At 49.0% G+C, this 19,738-nt stretch overlaps 1 protein-coding gene across 1 annotated transcript in view; it reads left to right on the top strand.

The window, feature by feature from the left end:
* Positions 1 to 887: 887 nt before the first annotated feature.
* Positions 888 to 19,738, top strand: part of LOC308311488 (bile salt export pump-like) — a gene marked incomplete at both ends in the record, with an annotated part of 24,112 nt that continues 5,261 nt past the window's right edge. The window contains 24 exon segments of the mRNA XM_080758177.1: positions 888 to 966; positions 1,527 to 1,545; positions 1,673 to 1,702; positions 2,347 to 2,398; positions 3,366 to 3,575; positions 5,307 to 5,324; positions 5,326 to 5,436; positions 6,707 to 6,840; positions 8,284 to 8,455; positions 8,826 to 8,950; positions 9,300 to 9,474; positions 10,259 to 10,372; positions 10,928 to 11,038; positions 11,788 to 11,913; positions 11,992 to 12,195; positions 12,899 to 13,069; positions 13,339 to 13,540; positions 14,273 to 14,342; positions 14,710 to 14,830; positions 16,015 to 16,191; positions 16,453 to 16,557; positions 16,665 to 16,826; positions 17,685 to 17,888; positions 18,755 to 18,996. Of these exon segments, the coding sequence (XP_080614303.1) occupies positions 888 to 966; positions 1,527 to 1,545; positions 1,673 to 1,702; positions 2,347 to 2,398; positions 3,366 to 3,575; positions 5,307 to 5,324; positions 5,326 to 5,436; positions 6,707 to 6,840; positions 8,284 to 8,455; positions 8,826 to 8,950; positions 9,300 to 9,474; positions 10,259 to 10,372; positions 10,928 to 11,038; positions 11,788 to 11,913; positions 11,992 to 12,195; positions 12,899 to 13,069; positions 13,339 to 13,540; positions 14,273 to 14,342; positions 14,710 to 14,830; positions 16,015 to 16,191; positions 16,453 to 16,557; positions 16,665 to 16,826; positions 17,685 to 17,888; positions 18,755 to 18,996 (3,134 nt within the window).

The raw sequence follows: 19,738 nt of genomic DNA, 5'->3' as shown, positions 1-19,738 counted from the left end.
AAAAGGGAAAAAATAGTTTTTCTCCTCTGGAATTTGCGTGATGGCAGTCAAATCTGGTCACATATATGGTGATGGTGGCGCTATAGTGTAGCAGAGTGGCTCACAGCCTGATGGTGGCGCTATAGTGTAGCAGAGTGGCTCAGAGCCTCAGCCTGATGGTGGTGCTATAGTGTAGCAGAGTGGCTCACAGCCTGATGGTGGCGCTATAGTGTAGCAGAGTGGCTCACAGCCTGATGGTGGCGCTATAGTGTAGCAGAGTGGCTCACAGCCTGATGGTGGCGCTATAGTGTAGCAGAGTGGCTCACAGCCTGATGGTGGCGCTATAGTGTAGCAGAGTGGCTCACAGCCTGATGGTGGCGCTATAGTGTAGCAGAGTGGCTCACAGCCTGATGGTGGAGCTATAGTGTAGCAGAGTGGCTCAGAGCCTCAATACAACACCCGTGCAAAGTAATAAGAAAAAAATCATAATAATCCATATTAATCATGACAGTATACAAATGGTAATATTATTAAATAAAGTATCAAGAAACATATTGCAGGTTGAAAACTGTCCCTGTGAAAGAGAAAAGGGAACAGTTTACAAGAGGTTAAAACCAGGTACAAAATCAAATCATCAACAATACAATAGGTTACGTTTTTAACTCAAATCTTTGCTTCTGGGGGAGGGGTAGTCTGGCAGTGTGCCGCGGGTTCGACTCCCGATCCCGACGGCCTTTACTGCATGTCTCCCCCCCATCTCTCTCTCCCCATTTCCCTGTCAGCCTACTGTCTGTCCCTCCATAACAAATATAACATGAACTGTTATGTGACTGTTAACTGTTATGTGACTGTATAGTAGATGTGGCTGATGTGGCAAACTGTTACATTTAAATTGTAGATGTGTCAAGATGCCGGCCGGGTCAGTGAAGCTACGAAGCATCAAGAAGCTGGGACAGGACAACGATGGCTACCAGCTGTCAGATGAAGGTACATTTATATATTATTAATGAGATTAATAAGGTACAGGGACTGTCATATATACAGTGTTGATTTTGACCGCAACATTTTTTTATTTTAGTTTCAGTCATTTATATAGTCTCTTGAATAGTTTTCATTTAGTTTTGGTCATCACATTTTAGTCATCTGGAATGTTTTAGTGTTCATAGTGTAGCAGAGTGGCTCACTGCCATATCAGGTCATATCGGTATCGGCGAATATACCAGTCTAACCACCGACCAGGGGTAAGGGGTCGACACTATGGCAGGTACATAAAATGTTGGGGCATGTGGAGTTTTGATTTGGAGTTACCCCAAACTGCAAGTGCAGAATTGAGCGAGGAGTCTGCTATAAACACAACACCAGATATATAGCTAGATTAGCTATAAAATATATATTTTCTTTTGCATTATTATTATATATATTATTCTCTGGTATCGGTTAACACAGACATTGTGGTATCAGGATCGGATCAGAAACGGGACATCCCTAAATGCCAACATATAAATGTAAAACATCTAAACTTGTGTTTCTTTCTTCTCGTGCTGCAGAACCAAATGGCTCCTATATGTAAGTATTTTAGGCTACTATACTGTGTGTATATTCAAGTATACTTTGTGTCTTTCAGAGTATATTGTATATTGTTGTATGAGGGATTTAAACAAAGTGTCGTTCTTTGTGTTTGGCTGTAATGCAGGACCATGTCGACCCCCAAGGAAAATGACAAGTAGGTGGAAGTTATGCAGCGTTGTGTTTGACAGAATTTCTTTATTTTAGTTTTAGTCATTATAGTCTCTTGAACAGTTTTCATTTAGTCACATTTTAGTCACCTGGAATGTGTTAGTGTTAGTCTAGTTTTAGTCGACTAAATAGCGTAATATTTTAGTTGACTAAATCTACAGTTTATTTAGTCGACTAAAATGTGTTTTGGCGGGCCTTGATGCCGTCTGTAAAATAACTGTCCTCTCCAGACCACGAATGCAGCATCTACTAAATGGTGAAAGAAATGCAAAATGCCCTCCTCTCCTTTCCATGCCGGAGGGAAGGAAGGCAGCATTCAGGAGAATTGCTTTTTTTCCGAAGTCTCCTGAACTTGGAACGCACCATTTTACTTTGAACAAACTTGTTTAGAAATCCATGTCGTTATACATGCATCTCCACTAGCTAAAGAGTGCTGGGTTGCGCCCCCGGAAAATTGCGCTGCGACGTGTTGAGAGCTTGTAGATCTGCTATAGATACTTTCGACATTTTTGTCCAAAAGTGCCCCTCTTAACGGGATGGCAGCACCTGCCCCTCTAACACTCTAACACTGTGGCACTGTTCTAGTCACTTATAGTCACTGTTCTTTCACTTTTGTCTTTTTTCTCGCAGAGCCCAGGAGAAGAAAGAGGTGCCGGCGATCAGGATTGGTTTCTTTCAGCTGGTAAGGCTGTACTGTATAGTGCTTATTTCACTGGAGCCCACATATACTTTAATCTTAGCCTACTACTACTCAAGTGGTGGAAAGTAACGGAAGTATACATTTACTCAAGTACTCCACTGTGAATCTCTGAGGCAAATATTGTATTTTCACTCCTACACTACAATTATTTGACACTCTGAGAGTGTACAAATGGAACCAAATGGACCCTGGTTCCATCTGTATGTACACTCTCAGAGTTAAATTAATATGGATTTTTGCAATAAGAATTGGGGGTCTCAAAGATATAAATGCCATTAAATGGGGTTCTGTAGCTTATAATGCATGTCAAACCGAGGCGTCCTTGAAATTAAACGGGTTGAGAATCACCGCTAAAGCCTTAAAGATCTTCTCTCATGGGGGTCCCTGCATGCAGGCATATAAAGTGGGGGTCAGCGGGGCTAAATAGTGTCAATGTGGGGGTCCTTGACATGGGAAAGTTTTGCACCAAACCACTGGCATAAAGCCAACTTCTTCTTTGATTCCTTCTCCAGCTCTGCTTTCTGTCCAACTATTATCTCAAAATGTACCTTATCCCATTCTGAACGGGAACCCATTTTGGTATTAGCATCATGTCGTGCTTTAGCTATTGAAAAATAGCAGATCTACAAGGTCTGCTATATTTTTGAAAAATCGAAGAACGACTGACATTTTTTTAATCTGATCTCAGGTCAGAATGGCGTAATCAGACCAGTGTGTGTCCAGTGGAAACCTCGTATGAATCTGATCTCAGGTCAGAATGGGTTATAGTCCTAATATATTTATTGTTTTTGTGTGTGTGTGTGTGTGTGTGTGTGTGTGTGTGTGTGTGTGTGTGTGTGTGTGTGTGTGTGTGTGTGTGTGTGTGTGTGTGTGTGTGTGTGTGTGTGTGTGTTTGCGTGTGCGCCTGTACGTGCGTGTGTACGTGCGCATGTGTGCGTGCGCGGGGCAGTTCCGCTTCGCCAGCTCCCGGGAGGTGCTGAGGATGGTCGTGGGCAGCGTGTGCGCCGTGCTCCACGGCTCCGCCCAGCCTCTCATGCTGCTGGTGTTCGGGATGCTCACCGACACCTTCATCGACTACGACATCGAACTCAACGAGCTGAGTGACGACAGGAAGGAGTGCTTCAACAACACCATCCAGTGGAAGCAGAACTACACCCAGGTATAGAACTACAAACCCCAGAACCCCAGAACTACACCCAGGTAGAATTACAAACCCCAGAACTATTATACACCCAGGTATAAAACTACAATCCCCAGAACCCCAGAACTACACCCAGGTAGAACTACAAACCCCAGAACCCCAGAACTACACCCAGGTATAGAACTACAAACCCCAGAACTACACCCAGGTATAGAACTACAAACCCCAGAACCCCAGAACTACACCCAGGTATAGAACTACAAACCCCAGAACCCCAGAACTATATACACCCAGGTAGGGATGGAAATCCAAACCCCAGAACCGGGAAAAAAACCCTGGATAACAAGCATATTGATACCCGGGGGGCGGCGGTGGCTCAGGTGGCTGGATGGTAACCGCAAGGTTGCCAGTTCGAACCCTGTGTGCTCCCCCAGAGTTAGTGTCGAAGTGTCCTTGAGCAAGACTCTGAACCCCTGATTGCTCCTGACCATCCATGTAACAGAGACATCTGCATACTTAAAAATAAAATTAAGCAGATAAGCGTCCTGAATCATAGCCACGTTGACACGTTTGTAATAAACCAACCCGTTTGTAAATACGTCAACATTTGAGCGAGTTATATGACTGTTTTAGTTTGAGCTGCCATTGAACATAATTTATACTGTACTGTAGCCCTGAAGCAAGATGGCCGCCGGGTGAACTACGTCAGAGACTCCGCCTTGAGCCATCTATAGCCTTTATATATGTCTATGGTTATCAATACAATGTAACGATCTCCATCCCTCCACCCATAGGCCTACGGCCAGACGATACGGTGGTCGTTATCGATACGATGTAACGATCTCCATCCCTCCACCCATAGGCCTACGGCCAGACGATACGGTGGTCGTTATTAATACGATGTAACGATCTCCATCCCTCCACCCATAGGCCTACGGCCAGACGATACGGTGGTCGTTATTAATACGATGTAACGATCTCCATCCCTCCACCCATAGGCCTACGGCCAGACGATACGGTGGTCGTTATCGATACGATGTAACGATCTCCATCCCTCCACCCATAGGCCTAGGGCCAGACGATACGGTGGTCGTTATTAATACGATGTAACGATCTCCATCCCTCCACCCATAGGCCTACTGTGGTCGTTATCAATACGATGTAACGATCTCCATCCCTCCACCCATAGGCCTACGGCCAGACGATACGGTGGTCGTTATCAGTACGATGTAACGATCTCCATCCCTCCACCCATAGGCCTACGGCCAGACCTACGCCTTCCTCAACCAGTCGGGATGGGAGTCGTTGAACGGCTCGGCGTGGAACCACTCGCTGCCGGAGCCTCTGGAGGGGCGCTCCTGTGGGTACGTTGTGGAGTCGTCCAAATTGGGGGGGGGGGGGGAAATGGTCTCCTATAAATCATTAAATACCATATGTTTCCAATATATCAGTGGTGCTCAATATTTCATAGCAAGGACCGCGAAAATGTATTTTTCCCCCATCTGAAAATATGTTGTTCCAGGGACCCCTCCCGGAAGCAAAGATTTGAGTTAAAAACGTTCGCGCTGAAAGAATATATATTCAAAGATTTGAGGCACATTTTCACGATAAAAAAAAGAAGAAAAAAGCAGATCTACAAGCTCGTAGCACACCACTCGGTGCCGCGCTATGAGCTTGTAGTATCTGCTATTTGTCAATAGCTAAAGTATAACATACTGCTTTAAAACACCAAAAGGGGTTCCCGCCCAGAATGGATTAAGTGATTTAAACCCTGATTTGTGATTTTTACAGAATCCTGGACATTGAATATGAGATGACCAATTTCGCCTTCTATTATGTTGGCATCGGACTGGCTGTGTTCGTGCTGGGATACTTTCAGGTCTGTATCAACATCGTTATTGCTAAATGTTGACTGTACTAATTGGAACACGACATTTGAATTAATATTTCCTCCATCCACGGGACTGTACTAATTGGAACACGACATTTGAATTAATATTTCCTCCATCCACGGTAGGAGTTGTAGGGCAGGCAGGCAGAGACAGCAATGTTGTTTTCGTCGGCTAAAACTATGACGAAAATGTTTCATCGACTACCTTTTTTCACTGACAAAAACTACATAAAAACAAAGCCATGTTGACTAAAACTATGACTAAATATACTGACAATTTCGTCAACAAATACTAAAATGTTAGGAAGGCACTAGTCGGACTCAGCCCTCCCTATATCTTTTTGAAGAAAGTTGACAAAAATGTATATAGCCTATACATTTTAGATAAGTAAGTAAGTAGATAAATAATTTATATTCTAAACTAGAAAATGTATATTCTAAACTTGAAAATGAGCACTTGTGCTCAGCTACTTACCTGGGTAAATAAAGGAGAGAAAAAAAAGGAAAAATAAATACCGTATGTTGACAACCGTACTGGAGAAAGTATTGGATGAGTATTCATTTGTACCTTTCTTTAGATAAACAGTAGAGGTGTTGTTATAAGAGTTGGTACATTCAGCCTGGCTATCACAATCAAAATCACTACAGGTGATTCTAAAGGGCATATCTTTATTTTTAACAGCCTAAATCAGTATTTATTAAATTGGGTGATTGACAGCTGGCATGAGTGACACGCCTGCTTGATTCAGAGCCTATCGAAGGCTCTGCTCGGTCCTCAGTCCCCGCCTCGGGCTGTGAGGTCACTGACTGTTGACCAATTACAGCACCTGGGCTGCTTGTGTGAAACTAAAATTAGGTTGGGTAGATGTATTGAATACTGGACAACTCACGCCGGTGAGTTGTCTTCTCTTTCTGACATGGCGGGGTGAGTTGTCTGTACTTGGGCGAGTTGGTAGAGGGAAAGGACGGACAGCTTACCCCGTCCAGACAACTGAGGTGAGGGCCCTGATGCCATCGTAAATGGCAGCTTGTATAGATCTGCTATTTTCAGCATGCAACCAAGTGTAAAATGACTTATACTGGATATCTTGTCTACTAGTCCCTTCTTGACATTTTTGTTGACTGTGTCAGTGTGTCTGCCTTTTCTCTACCTTTCCACCAACGAACATAATCATATTCTGTCTGTCTGTCTGTCTGTCTGTCTGTCTGTCTGTCTGTCTGTCTGTCTGTCTGTCTGTCTGTCTGTCTGTCTGTTTAGATTTCCATGTGGGTGACGTCGGCCGCCAGACAGATCCAGATCATCAGGAAGCTGTACTTCAGCAAGGTGATGAGGATGGAGATCGGCTGGTTCGACTGCAACTCCGTCGGGGAGCTGAACACCCGCATGTCAGAGTGAGTCATGTCAGAGTGAGTTATGTCACAGTGAGTCATGTCACAGTGAGTCATGTCACAGTGAGTCAAGTCAGAGTGAGTCATGTCAGAGTGAGTCATGTCAGAGTGAGTCATGTTACAGTGAGTCATGTCAGAGTGAGTCATGTCTGAGTGAGCCCATATGGGGATGATCTTTACGTTCAGGACTAGGTCAGATCACAGCCCATATGGGGATGATCTTTACGTTCAGGACTAGGTCAGATCACAGCCCATATGGGGATGATCTTTACGTTCAGGACTAGGTCAGATCACAGCCCATATGGGGATGATCTTTACCTTCAGGACTATAGGCCAGATCACAGCCCATATGGGGATGATCTTTACGTCATTTCCTAGGACGTCTTCACCAGTTTAAACAAGTAAGACGCGCACATATTTGGGTTTTGGACGTATAGCTGCTTTGGGGACTCCTTATATTGTTATGGCTGAGTCATGGTGACGTAACAGCGGGACAGACACACAGACAGACAGACAGACATGATCTGCTAGGTCTCATAGTTAGTGCTCATTGCGTTCGCAATAATATAGATTATTCTGGGCCAGATCTGACTAGTTATGATGTGACTTAAGTTGATCTGGCCTCTAATCGGACTCTCTCTGATTCATCCAGGGACGTCCGTCTTAGTGGGTAAAATGTATGTTTGTTGAAATCAGGTGATATTTCTGGGTCAGATGTGACTAGTCTTGGTTTGACTTGATCTGGCCTCAATCAATTCGTCCATACGCCCCCCTCATCTAGACTGAGTGGCACAGCATTGAGCAGCATGGAGTGTTGGAGTTTGGGAACGCTCGTTGGAAATCACTCAACCGTCCTGCGTACCACCTGCTTCTAAATGTCACATAATGCAGGAGGCAGCAAAATGTTGTGTTATTGAAAACAAGTAAAACTGAGTATTTACTATCACAGTGTTTGTTTGTTGATTGTTATATTTGGTTGTGAATTCAGTGTTTTTGGCAGCAGATTTTGGTTTTTATGTTTTAGTCATTAGTCTCTTGAATAGTTTTAATTTAGTTTCAGTCACCCGGAATGTTTTTAGTGTTAGTCTGGTTTTAGTCGACTAAATATTATCATAAGATTTTTGTCGACTAAATCTACAGTTGATTTAGGCAACTAGAATGTATTTTGTCTAGCCTTGATGCCATCGTAATGACTGTTTTTACCCTTGCTGAAAATAGCCGATCTACAAAAGGTGCTATATAAATAAAGTTTTTTATAAAGTTTTATTATTATTATTATTATTATTATATTGTCGACCCCTTACCCCTATCTCGGATCGGTGGTTAGACTGGCATATATTCGCCGATATACCGATAAGACCCGATATGACAAATAAGGGCCGATGCCGATACAGTATCGTGACATCTCTACATTGTGACTGTGTTTCCTCTCTCTCTGCGACGCAGTGACATCAACAAGATCAACGACGCCATAGCGGACCAGGTGAGCATCTTCATCCAGAGGTTCACCACCTTCGTGTGTGGGTTCTGCATGGGCTTCGTCAGGGGATGGAAGCTCACGCTGGTCATCATCGCCGTCAGCCCGCTGATCGGCGTGGGAGCCGGGCTAATGGCCCTGGTGAGGACTCCTCTCCTCCTCTCCTCTCCTCTCCTCTCCTCTCCTCTCCTCTCCTCTCCTCTCCTCTCCTCTAAAAATCGTGAAAATGCGCCGCAAATCATTGGAATGTATATTCTTTCAGAGCGAACGTTTTTAACTCGAATCTTTGCTTCTATTTTTGCCATCTATTTTCAGATGGAGGTTGGCGGGCAATTACATATATTTTCGGGGCTCCTTGACATGAAAATGTTTGAGAACGACTGACATAGAAACATAGGGTTATATTCAGAAAACTGTCAGGATTTAGAAGACATGCGTATAGAATCTAGCCTCAGGTCTAAACGGGTTAAAGACAGACCATAAGGTTCTGTTCTCTCTCCTCCGCCTCCAGTTCGTGGCTAAGCTGACCGGCATGGAGCTCCAGGCCTACGCCAAGGCCGGGGCCGTGGCTGACGAGGTGCTCTCCTCCATCAGGACGGTGGCGGCTTTCGGTGGGGAGAAGAAGGAGGTGGAGAGGTGAGAGTTGACCTATAGTAGGGGTGGCGTTGGTTTATGAGGTAGAGTGGCCACTAGGGGGCGGCGGTGGCTCAGGGGTAGAGTGGCTGGATGGTAACCACAAGGTTCCCAGTTCGAACCCTGTGGCCTCCCCCCAGAGTTATAGTGTCAAAGTGTCCTTGAGCAAGACACTCAACCCCTAATTGCTCCTGATGTGCTGGTTGCTGCCTTGCATGGTTTCTGCCGCCATCGGTGTGTGAATGGGTGAATGTAATGCACAATCTTTATGTAAAGCGCCTTGGATAAAGGCGCTATATAAATGCACCATTTACCATTTATTTAACATTAGCTCCCCCCCTCCTCCTTCCAGGTACGACAGGAACCTGGTGTGGGCTCAGCGCTGGGGCATCAGGAAGGGTCTGATCATGGGCTTCTTCACGGGCTACATGTGGTTCATCATCTTCCTGTGTTACGCGCTGGCCTTCTGGTACGGATCAGCGCTGGTGGTGGACACCAAGGAGTACTCACCTGGTACACTGCTGCAGGTAGGTGGAGACACCAAGGAGTACTCACCTGGTACACTGCTGCAGGTAGGTGGAGACACCAAGGAGTACTCACCTGGTACACTGCTGCAGGTAGGTGGAGACACCAAGGAGTACTCACCTGGTACACTGCTGCAGGTAGGTGGAGACACCAAGGAGTACTCACCTGGTACACTGCAGCTGCAGGTAGGTGGTGGACACCAAGGAGTACTCACCTGGTACACTGCTGCAGGTATAGGTGGTTGATTTAGTCGACTAAGATGTATTTCGGCGGGCCTTGATGCCGTCGTATAATGACTGATTTCACACTTGCTGAAAATAGCCGATCTACAAGATCACAACGCGTCGCGCTGTGGCGCGTTGTGAGCTTGTAGATCGGCTATTTTCAGCATGCAACCAAGTGTAAAATGACTTCTACTGGATCTCTTCTCCACTATAGTCCCTCCCTCACATTTTAGTCTAGTTTTTATTTGTTGACAAAATTGTCTGTACATTTAGTCTTAGTTTTAGTCATCGTAGCTTATAGTTTTCATTTAGTTTCCATTTAGTTTTCGTCAGTGAAAAAAGGTATAGCCGACAGACATTTTTCGTCACAGTTTTAGTCGACGGAATCAACACTTCTTTAGTCATTGGTCCGACAAAATGACCACCCACCTCCTAACCCGACCGTAACCGCAAGCACGGGAGCAGACGCTATAGTCCGACGTACATGCGGACACATGTCGGACTATAGTGCCCCGTCTGAATTATACATGCGGTCCCCCTTTTCCACGTGTTCTTCACGCAGGTGTTCTTCGGCGTGTTGATAGCGGCCATGAACCTGGGCCAGGCCTCGCCGTGTCTGGAAGCGTTCGCCTCGGGGAGAGGAGCAGCCACCATCATCTTCGAGACCATCGAGAGGGTGAGAGAGAGGCAGCATTTCACCGTCCGTCAGGTTTCACCGCGTGGACCATATTTAACACAATTCCCGCCGGGATTCATTGTGACCAGATTTGACTGAGAGCCTGCCATCACGCAAATCCCAGCTTTTATTTTTATTTTTTTTAGTTAATAGCACAGGTAGACTCTTCACATACTAGAGCATGTCTGGAATAATTGTCAGAGCTGAAATGTACATGTAATTGCTTAAACATGTAGCTATATAGGTGTGATGTTAGAGACTACAGAAGACATGTCAATATGAAATAAATGCTTAAACATGTAGCTAGGTGTAATATTAGAGTCCACAGAAGTGAACCTTTAAAGCCTGTTTTCTCAACTCGCTGTTTCTCTGCAAGACATTACTCTATAAGCCATATCTCCAAAACTGGTGGGTCAGACTGAACAACCAATATGTCAATTTGAAGCTATGATTCCCTGCTTTCACATGACATGAACAAATGTCAACCTTCTACCTGTCACTGCAGTCAGGAGCGTTTTGAGTGACACCTGTCAATCTTCTCCCTGTCCCTGTCAGGAGCCAGAGATCGACTGCTTCTCCGAGGCTGGGTACACCCTGGATAAGGTCAAAGGTGACATCGAGTTCCACAACGTGACCTTCCACTATCCCGCCAGGCCAGAGGTCAAGGTACGTGACCTTTAACCCGGTGGTTCCCAAAGTGGGGTCCGGGGACCCCCAGGGGACCTTGAGGGAGTTCCCGAGGGTCCCCAGCTATAAATGGACCCGTATGGGACCATAACGGGTCCATATGGTTCCATTTGTACACTCGGAGTTAAATTAACATTGATTTTACAATATAAATTGGGGGTCCCAGAGATAGAAATGCCATTAAATGGGGGTCCGTAGACTAATGCACGTCAAACTGGGGGTCCTAAACTTGTTGAGAATCACGGCTAGAGCCGTAAAAATCTTCTCTTATGGCATGTCTCTTCAAATGGGGGGTCCGAGCGGCTAATTCGTGTCAATTTGGGGGTCCTGGACGTGAAAACGTTTGGGAACCACTGCTTCAACTATTACTTTATTTTTCTTTTCTTTTTTTATCCCACGATTTCTCAACCCATTTTTTTCACCCAGTGTCAATTATCTAATGTTATCCTGGGCGCTATAGCCTCGATACCCAGGCTTTCATTTCGTCTGCGCGAAAGATGAAAATGGGCGCTATACACTTCCTCTGCCAGCCTGGGGAGAGCAGCGGACTGACCTCATGCTTCCTTCTATGCATGAGGAGTCCAAGCTGCTTCTTTTCACCTGACAGCAGGGAGGAGTTTCCCCGGCCGGACGTAGCGCGTGGAAGGAACACGCCATATATCCTAGACCGTTATATCCTAGACCAGCTCAGCGTGGCGGTCATTATTGTTATTATTGTATGTTCGCAGATCCTAGACCAGCTCAGCGTGGCGGTCAAGTCTGGTGAGACCACGGCCTTCGTGGGGCCTAGCGGAGCGGGCAAGAGCACCGCCATTCAGCTCATCCAACGCTTCTACGACCCCAAAGAGGGCATGGTAGGTTCCACACATCCAACGCTCATCCAACGCTCATCCAACGACCCCAAAATGCCTGAACTGTAAATTGTGTGTCAGGTGACTCTGGACGGCCATGACATCAGAGGTCTGAACATCCAATGGCTGCGCTCGCTCATGGGCGTCGTGGAACAGGAGCCTGTGCTATTCGCCACCACCATCGCCGAGAACATCCGCTACGGCCGTCCCGACGTCTCATTGGACGATGTGGTCCGAGCCACCAAGGAGGCCAACGCCTACAACTTCATCATGGACCTCCCGCAGGTAGGAGAGGAGCTAGGAGAGGAGCTAGGAGAGGAGCTAGGAGACGAGCTAGGAGGCGAGCTAGGAGGCTTCTGGGAGAATGCATATACAGTTTACGTCTGACATGTCAAGGACCCCAAAATTGTCACTAATTAGCCTGCCGGACCCCCATTTGAAAAGATATGCCAGGGACCCCCTGGGGTTTTGATTCACAACCATTTTCATTTCAAGGACCCCATGCAGTTTGACCTGCATTATAGGCTACGGTCCCACAAAAAAAGTTCTTTAAGGCAAAACCTCTTAACTCCATTGGACCCTCAAACTGTCTAACTCCACTACCTCTCCCCCTCGCATGGAAGTAATTGACAACATATAAAGTCACAACAACAACTTTGATGAGGCTGTATTGCTTTGTTTTAAAAATATAAGGTTTTCTTAATTTCCTGAAAAATGTATATTTTTAATTTCCCGAAAAAATGAACATTTTGGAGTTGAGAGGTTTCCTCCCGACAGCAGAGATATATTCAAAGATTTGAGGCACATTTTCAAGATTAAAAAGATAAAATTGCAGATCTACAAGCTCGTAGCGCGGCACCGAGTGCCGCGATACGAGCTTGTAGATCTGCTAAAGTATAACATAATGCTTATAAAAACACCAAAAGCGGTTCATTCCTGCCGGGCATCCATAACATCTCTGGCCTCTGGGCTGAACGATGTTCTGCAGAAGTTCGACACCCTGGTGGGGGAGGGCGGCGGGCAGATGAGCGGCGGCCAGAAGCAGCGCATCGCCATCGCCCGCGCCCTGGTCAGGAACCCTCGCCTGCTGCTGCTGGACATGGCCACGTCCGCCCTGGACAACGAGAGTGAGGCCGTGGTCCAGCAGGCCCTGGATAAGGTACCCTACCCCCTAACCCCTACCCCCTACCCCCTAACCCCTAACCCTGGATAAGGTACCCTACCCCCTAACCCCTACCCCCTAACCCTGGATAAGGTACCCTATACCCCCTAACCCTGGATTAGGATCCGGTATCAATAAGCTTTGGGCCGAATTAAGGGGTTTTCTCGTCCAAAATGGGTTAAACATGATGTTTCTAACTCTCCTTCTTCAGTGTATATTATTCCACTCATTTATATCATAAATTCTTTTCGCGTGCGCGCATGCAGGTTCGCCTGGGTCGCACGACCATCTCCGTGGCCCACCGTCTCTCCACCATCAAGAACGCGGACGTGATCGTGGGCTTCGAGCGCGGCCGGGCGGTGGAGCGAGGCAGACACGAGGAGCTGCTGGAGAGGAAGGGCGTGTACTTCACCCTGGTCACCCTGCAGAGCCAGGGCGACAAGGCCCTCAACGAGAAGGCCCGAGAGAGTGAGTGGAACGGTTAACACATTTAGTCCGTATAGGACGTGTGGAACCGTCGTATAAGCAACCCAACCGGCGGGCTGTAATGACGGGTGTACACGTCCTAGGGTGTGTACAGTACACGTCCTAGGGTGTGTACACGTCCTAGGGTGTGTACACGACGTCCTAGGGTGTGTACACGTCCTAGGGTGTGTACAGTACACGTTCTAGGGTGTGTACACGTCCTAGGGTGTGTACACGTCCTAGGGTGTGTACACGTCCTAGGGTGTGTACACGTCCTAGGGTGTGTACACGTCCTAGGGTGTGTACAGTACACGTCCTAGGGCATCTTCAATGATACCAAACAAGAAGAAGAATATTCTGTTTTGTTTTTTTAGTTGGACTCTTAAGGCCACCGTGTATACGCTTCGCTCTATACGTTCATGCGCGGTCCCGTTCACTTCCCTGTTTACCGCGGCAGAAAGAATGCCTCGTATCTCCTAATCCAGGGCGCTCTCCAGGGTTTTGATCTGATGGATATACTAAGCTCTTCATTTCTGAATTCTCATCCGCCTCTCGTTCAAGATATGAACGCGATGGATTATTTAATTATGGAAACGAGAGCAAGGTATAAAGCAAGCAAAGTATTTTTCGCGGCCATCTCCCATAGAAAGCATACAGTAGGTGGACCCCCGTGGACCCCCGTGGACCCCCTCTACCTCTGCATCATGTGACTGTTGTGTGTCTGTGTTCAAACAGTGGCGGACACAGAGGAGCGAACAGAGAGGCTGAACCTGTCCCGCGCGGGAAGCTACCGGGCCAGTCTGAGGTACTGTAACGAATACAGTATATACTGTATATGTGTGTGTGTGTGTGTGTGTGTGTGTGTGTGTGTGTGTGTCTGTGTGTGTGTGTGTGTGTGTGTGGGTGTGTGTGTGCATGTGGGTGTGTGTGTGGCCACACACCAGTTACACCTGCAGTTAATGCCATGGTGAGAAAATACATTTGTAGCTTTAATCTTGCGTGTGCTGTGTTTGTGTGCGCGTGTGTGTGTTCTTGTGTGTCCTGTGTGTGTGTGTGCGTGCGTGCTCGTGTTTGTGTGTGTGTGCGTGCGTGTGTGTGTGTGTGTGTGTGTGTGTGTGTGCGTGTGTGTGTGTGTGTGTGTGTGTGTGTGTGTGTGTGTGTGCGTGCTGCAGGGCGTCCATCCGTCAGAGGTCCCGCTCTCAGCTGTCCAACCTCATCCCTGAAGCCACAGCGCCGATGGCCGGAGAGCTGGGCCCGCGGGCCTACTCCGTTTCACAGGCCGACAAGACCAAGGTCTGTAGTGTGTGTGTGCGTGCGTGTGCGTGTGTGTGTGTGTGTGTGTGTGTGTGTGTGTGTGTGTGTGTGCGTGTGCGTGCGTGCGTGTGTGTAAGAGGGTCAACAAACTGACGGTCACACACTCTGTAGAGGGAGGCCCTTAATGTTCGACACGCCGTGACACTGTGTGTGTGTGTGTGTGTGTGTGTGTGTGTGTAGGTGTGTGTGTGACATTTTCCTAGAAAAAGATGAGAGAATCCTGGAGACGAGTGTGTGTGTGTACTTTCTCATGATTGGCTGCCTCGTCTTTATAGGCTACATCTAAGCCAATGAGAGACTTACCCCTAAAACCCATACTCTTATGACTCGGCATAAGACCCATACTCTGAACACCGCGACAGGATTAGAAGCAACCATAGGCAAGGTGCCAACATGGGAGGGTGATCACTGGCACACTGGCAAACACTGACCTTTTGTTTTTATATAATTAAAATATTCCAATAAAAGTTCAGTCCGTTAAATTAAGTCTACTCACATCTACAAATTACTTCCTGCTTTCTGGTCTAGAGGGGCGGGTAGCCTGGCCCAGCCAGCTTGCTTTCTGGTCTACAGGGGCGGGTAGCCTGGCCCAGCCAGCGTGCTTTCTTGTCTACAGGGACGGGTAGCCTGGCCCAGCCAGCGTGCTTTCTTGTCTACAGGGACGGGTAGCCTGGCCCAGCCAGCGTGCTTTCTGGTCTAGAGGGGCGGGTAGCCTGGCCCAGCCAGCGTGCTTTCTGGTTTAGAGGGGCGGGTAGCCTGGCCCAGCCAGCGTGCTTTCTTGTCTACAGGGACGGGTAGCCTGGCCCAGCCAGCGTGCTTTCTTGTCTACAGGGACGGGTAGCCTGGCCCAGTCAGCTTGCTTTCTGGTCTAGAAATGTTATGAGCTACTTTCTGTCAAGAAATGCCCTGCATTTGATTATTTCTCTAAGTGTCAGAGTTTGGAAGTGCTTGTTTTCAATAACACAACATTTTGCTATCTCCTGCATTATGATGTGACATTTAGAAGCAGGTGGTACGCAGGCCGGTGGAGTGATTTCCATCGAGCGCTCCCAAACTCCAACACTCCATGCTGCTCAATGTTGTGCCACTCAGTCTAGATGAGGGGGGCGTGTCCTGATGGAAAAATCATGCATGTGCATTCTCTCTATTGTGATTGGTTCCAGAACGCTGCTCTGTTGGAGGAGGAAGAGGAGGAGGAGCGAGTGGAGCCGGCTCCAGTCTCCAGGATCCTGAGGTACAACACCCCCGAGTGGCCCTACATGCTGTTCGGGTCCCTGGGGGCCGCGGTCAACGGAGGGGTCAACCCCGTCTACTCCCTGCTGTTCTCCCAGATCCTGGCCGTAAGACACACTACACACTAGACACTAGACACTACACACTACACACTACACACTACACACTATACACTACAAACTAGACACTAGACACTATAAACTATACCAGGGGTCCTCAACTAGAAATGTTGAAGGTCCACTAATATTTTTTGAAAAAGACTAAGGTCTTATTTTTGGAAAATAATATTGAATATTGTGCGTGCGTGCGTGCGTGCGTGCGTGTGTGTGTGTGTGTGTGTGTGTGTGTGTGTGTGTGTGTGTGTATAGACATTCTCCATACAGGACCCAGAGGTCCAACGGAAGGAGATCGACAGCATCTGTCTGTTCTTCGTCTTCGTTGGACTGACGTCCTTCTTCACCCAGATGTTACAGGTAGACGATACGAGAAATGTTGATGAGAATCATGAGATGATGATGATGATATGGTCAAAGCAAATGTACATACCATACTGTGTGCTTGTGCGTGTCTGCGCCCGCAGGGCTACGCCTTCTCCAAGTCCGGGGAGCTCCTGACACGGCGTCTGCGCCGCCTGGGTTTCCACGCCATGCTGGGCCAGGAGGTCGGCTGGTTCGACGACCACCGCAACAGCCCCGGTGCTCTGACCACGCGCCTGGCTACCGACGCGTCGCAGGTCCAGGGGGTGAGTAGCCTGACCCAGGGTCCAGGGGGTGAGTGGCCTGACCCAGGGTCCAGGGGGTGAGTAGCCTGACCCAGGGTCCAGGGGGTGAGTAGCCTGACCCAGGGTCCAGGGGGTGAGTGGCCTGACTCAGGTCCAGGGGGTGAGTAGCCTGACCCAGGGTCCAGGGGGTGAGTGGCCTGACTCAGGTCCAGGGGGTGAGTAGCCTGACCCAGGGTCCAGGGGGTGAGTGGCCTGACTCAGGTCCAGGGGGTGAGTAGCCTGACCCAGGGTCCAGGGGGTGAGTAGCCTGACCCAGGGTCCAGGGGGTGAGTAGCCTGACCCAGTATTATTAAAATGTGACTAAAAGCTAAATGAAGACCATTCAAGAGACTATGACAAAATGTGCTGCACAGTGTCACCCATGGGCAGGCCACCCTCTGTAACATAACGTGTCATGGTGTCACCCATGGGCAGGCCACCCTCTGTAACATAACGTGTCACGGTGTCACCCATGGGCAGGCCACCCTCTGTAACATAACGTGTCATGGTGTCACCCATGGGCAGGCCACCCTCTGTAACATAACGTGTCATGGTGTCACCCATGGGCAGGCCACCCTCTGTAACATAACGTGTCACGGTGTCACCCATGGGCAGGCCACCCTCTGTAACATAACGTGTCATGGTGTCACCCATGGGCAGGCCACCCTCTGTAACATAACGTGTCACGGTGTCACCCATGGGCAGGCCACCCTCTGTAACATAACGTGTCATGGTGTCACCCATGGGCAGGCCACCCTCTGTAACATAACATGTCACGGTGTCACCCATGGGCAGGCCACCCTCTGTAAGATAACGTGTCACGGTGTCACCCATGGGCAGGCCACCGGCTCTCAGATCGGCATGATCGTCAACTCCCTAACCAACATCGGCGTGGCGGTCATCATCGCTTTCTACTTCAGCTGGAAGCTGACCATGGTCATCATGTGCTTCCTGCCGTTCATCGCGCTGTCCGGCGGCTTCCAGGCCAAGATGCTGACGGGCTTCGCCAAGCAGGACAAGCAGGCCATGGAGGCTGCAGGCAGGGTGAGGAGGAGGAGGGGGAGAGGGTGGAGGCTGCAGGCAGGGTGAGGAGGAGGAGGGGGAGAGGGTGGAGGCTGCAGGCAGGGTGAGGAGGAGGGGCTGGGGGGAGAGGGTGGAGGCTGCAGGCAGGGTGAGGAGGAGGAAGGGGAGAGGGTGGAGGCTGCAGGCAGGGTGAGGAGGAGGGGCTGGGGGGAGAGGGTGGAGGCTGCAGGCAGGGTGAGGAGGAGGGGCTGGGGGGAGAGGGTGGAGGCTGCAGGCAGGGTGAGGAGGAGGAGGGGGAGAGAGTGGAGGCTGCAGGCAGGGTGAGGAGGAGGGGCTGGGGGGAGAGGGTGGAGGCTGCAGGCAGGGTGAGGAGGAGGGGCTGGGGGGAGAGGGTGGAGGCTGCAGGCAGGGTGAGGAGGAGGAGGGGCTGGGGGGAGAGGGGGGAGGCTGCAGGCAGGGTGAGGAGGAGGGGCTGGGGGGAGAGGGTGGAGGCTGCAGGCAGGGTGAGGAGGAGGAGGAGGAGAGGGTGGAGGCTGCAGGCAGGGTGAGGAGGGGCTGGGGGAGAGGGTGGAGGCTGCAGGCAGGGTGAGGAGGAGGAGGAGGAGAGGGTGGAGGCTGCAGGCAGGGTGAGGAGGAGGAGGGGGAGAGTGTGGAGGCTGCAGGCAGGGTGAGGAGGAGGAGGGGGAGAGTGTGGAGGCTGCAGGCAGGGTGAGGAGGAGGAGGGGGAGAGTGTGGAGGCTGCAGGCAGGGTGAGGAGGGGCTGGGGGGAGAGTGTGGAGGCTGCAGGCAGGGTGAGGAGGAGGAGGGGGAGAGTGTGGAGGCTGCAGGCAGCAGCCAAACCAACCTAGTTTAAACCAACTCCAGGTTGTTTTTTCGTGGTCTCTCAGATTTCGGGGGAGGCGTTGAGCAACATCCGCACCATTGCCGGCCTGGGCAAGGAGAAGACCTTCGTGGAGATGTACGAGGTGACTCTGGACGGGCCGTACCAGGCCGCGCTGAAAAAGGCCAACGTGTACGGCGCGTGCTACGGCTTCGCCCAGTGCGTCATCTTCCTGGCCAACAGCGCCTCCTACAGATTCGGAGGCTATCTGGTGCGACAGGAGGGCCTTCACTTCAGCATGGTGTTCAGGTGAGGCCAGACTGTTGCCTCTCTCGCAATGTTCAAATGCTTCCGTCGTATACGGTCTGGAATTGTCTGGCTTCGCGAGACTTGGTGAGAGGGCCGAGGGACATGTCTTTCTGGTGCGGCGGGGGGTGGGCAGTGGATGTAAAGTAACTAAGTAAGCCTACATTTATGTACGTACTGTGCTTAACTCATTTTCTGCTAAGGGGCGTGTTTGGACAGATTAAATTATTAGTCACAGTTGATGATCACCTAGGACGTGATCGGACCCACCCGTAATGTTTTAATGCATCGCAAATATTATACAGCTCCTTCTCAAAGAAGTAGAATAATGTGTAAAAGTTCATTTTCTTCTGTAATATAATTCAAAAAGTGAAACTTTCATATATTCTCAATTCATTGTGCATAAAGTGAAGTATTTAAAACATTTTTTAGGGTGATCAGTGCCATAGTGACCAGTGTGTTGCCATAGTGACCAGGTGTTGTTTCCAGGGTGATCAGTGCCATAGTGACCAGGTGTTGTTCCCAGTGTGATCAGTGCCATAGTGACCAGGTGTTGTTTCCAGGGTGATCAGTGCCATAGTGACCAGGTGTTGTTCCCAGGGTGATCAGTGCCATAGTGACCAGTGTGTTGCCATAGTGACCAGGTGTTGTTCCCAGGGTGATCAGTGCCATAGTGACCAGGTGTTGTTTCCAGGGTGATCAGTGCCATAGTGACCAGGTGTTGTTTCCAGGGTGATCAGTGCCA

This window comes from Protomyctophum bolini (genome assembly GCF_963924005.1).
Source record: "Protomyctophum bolini genome assembly, chromosome: 24".
NCBI lineage: Eukaryota > Metazoa > Chordata > Actinopteri > Myctophiformes > Myctophidae > Protomyctophum > Protomyctophum bolini.
The sequence above is the reverse complement of the archived record's forward strand: the minus strand, read 5'-3'. Positions and strand labels throughout refer to the sequence as shown.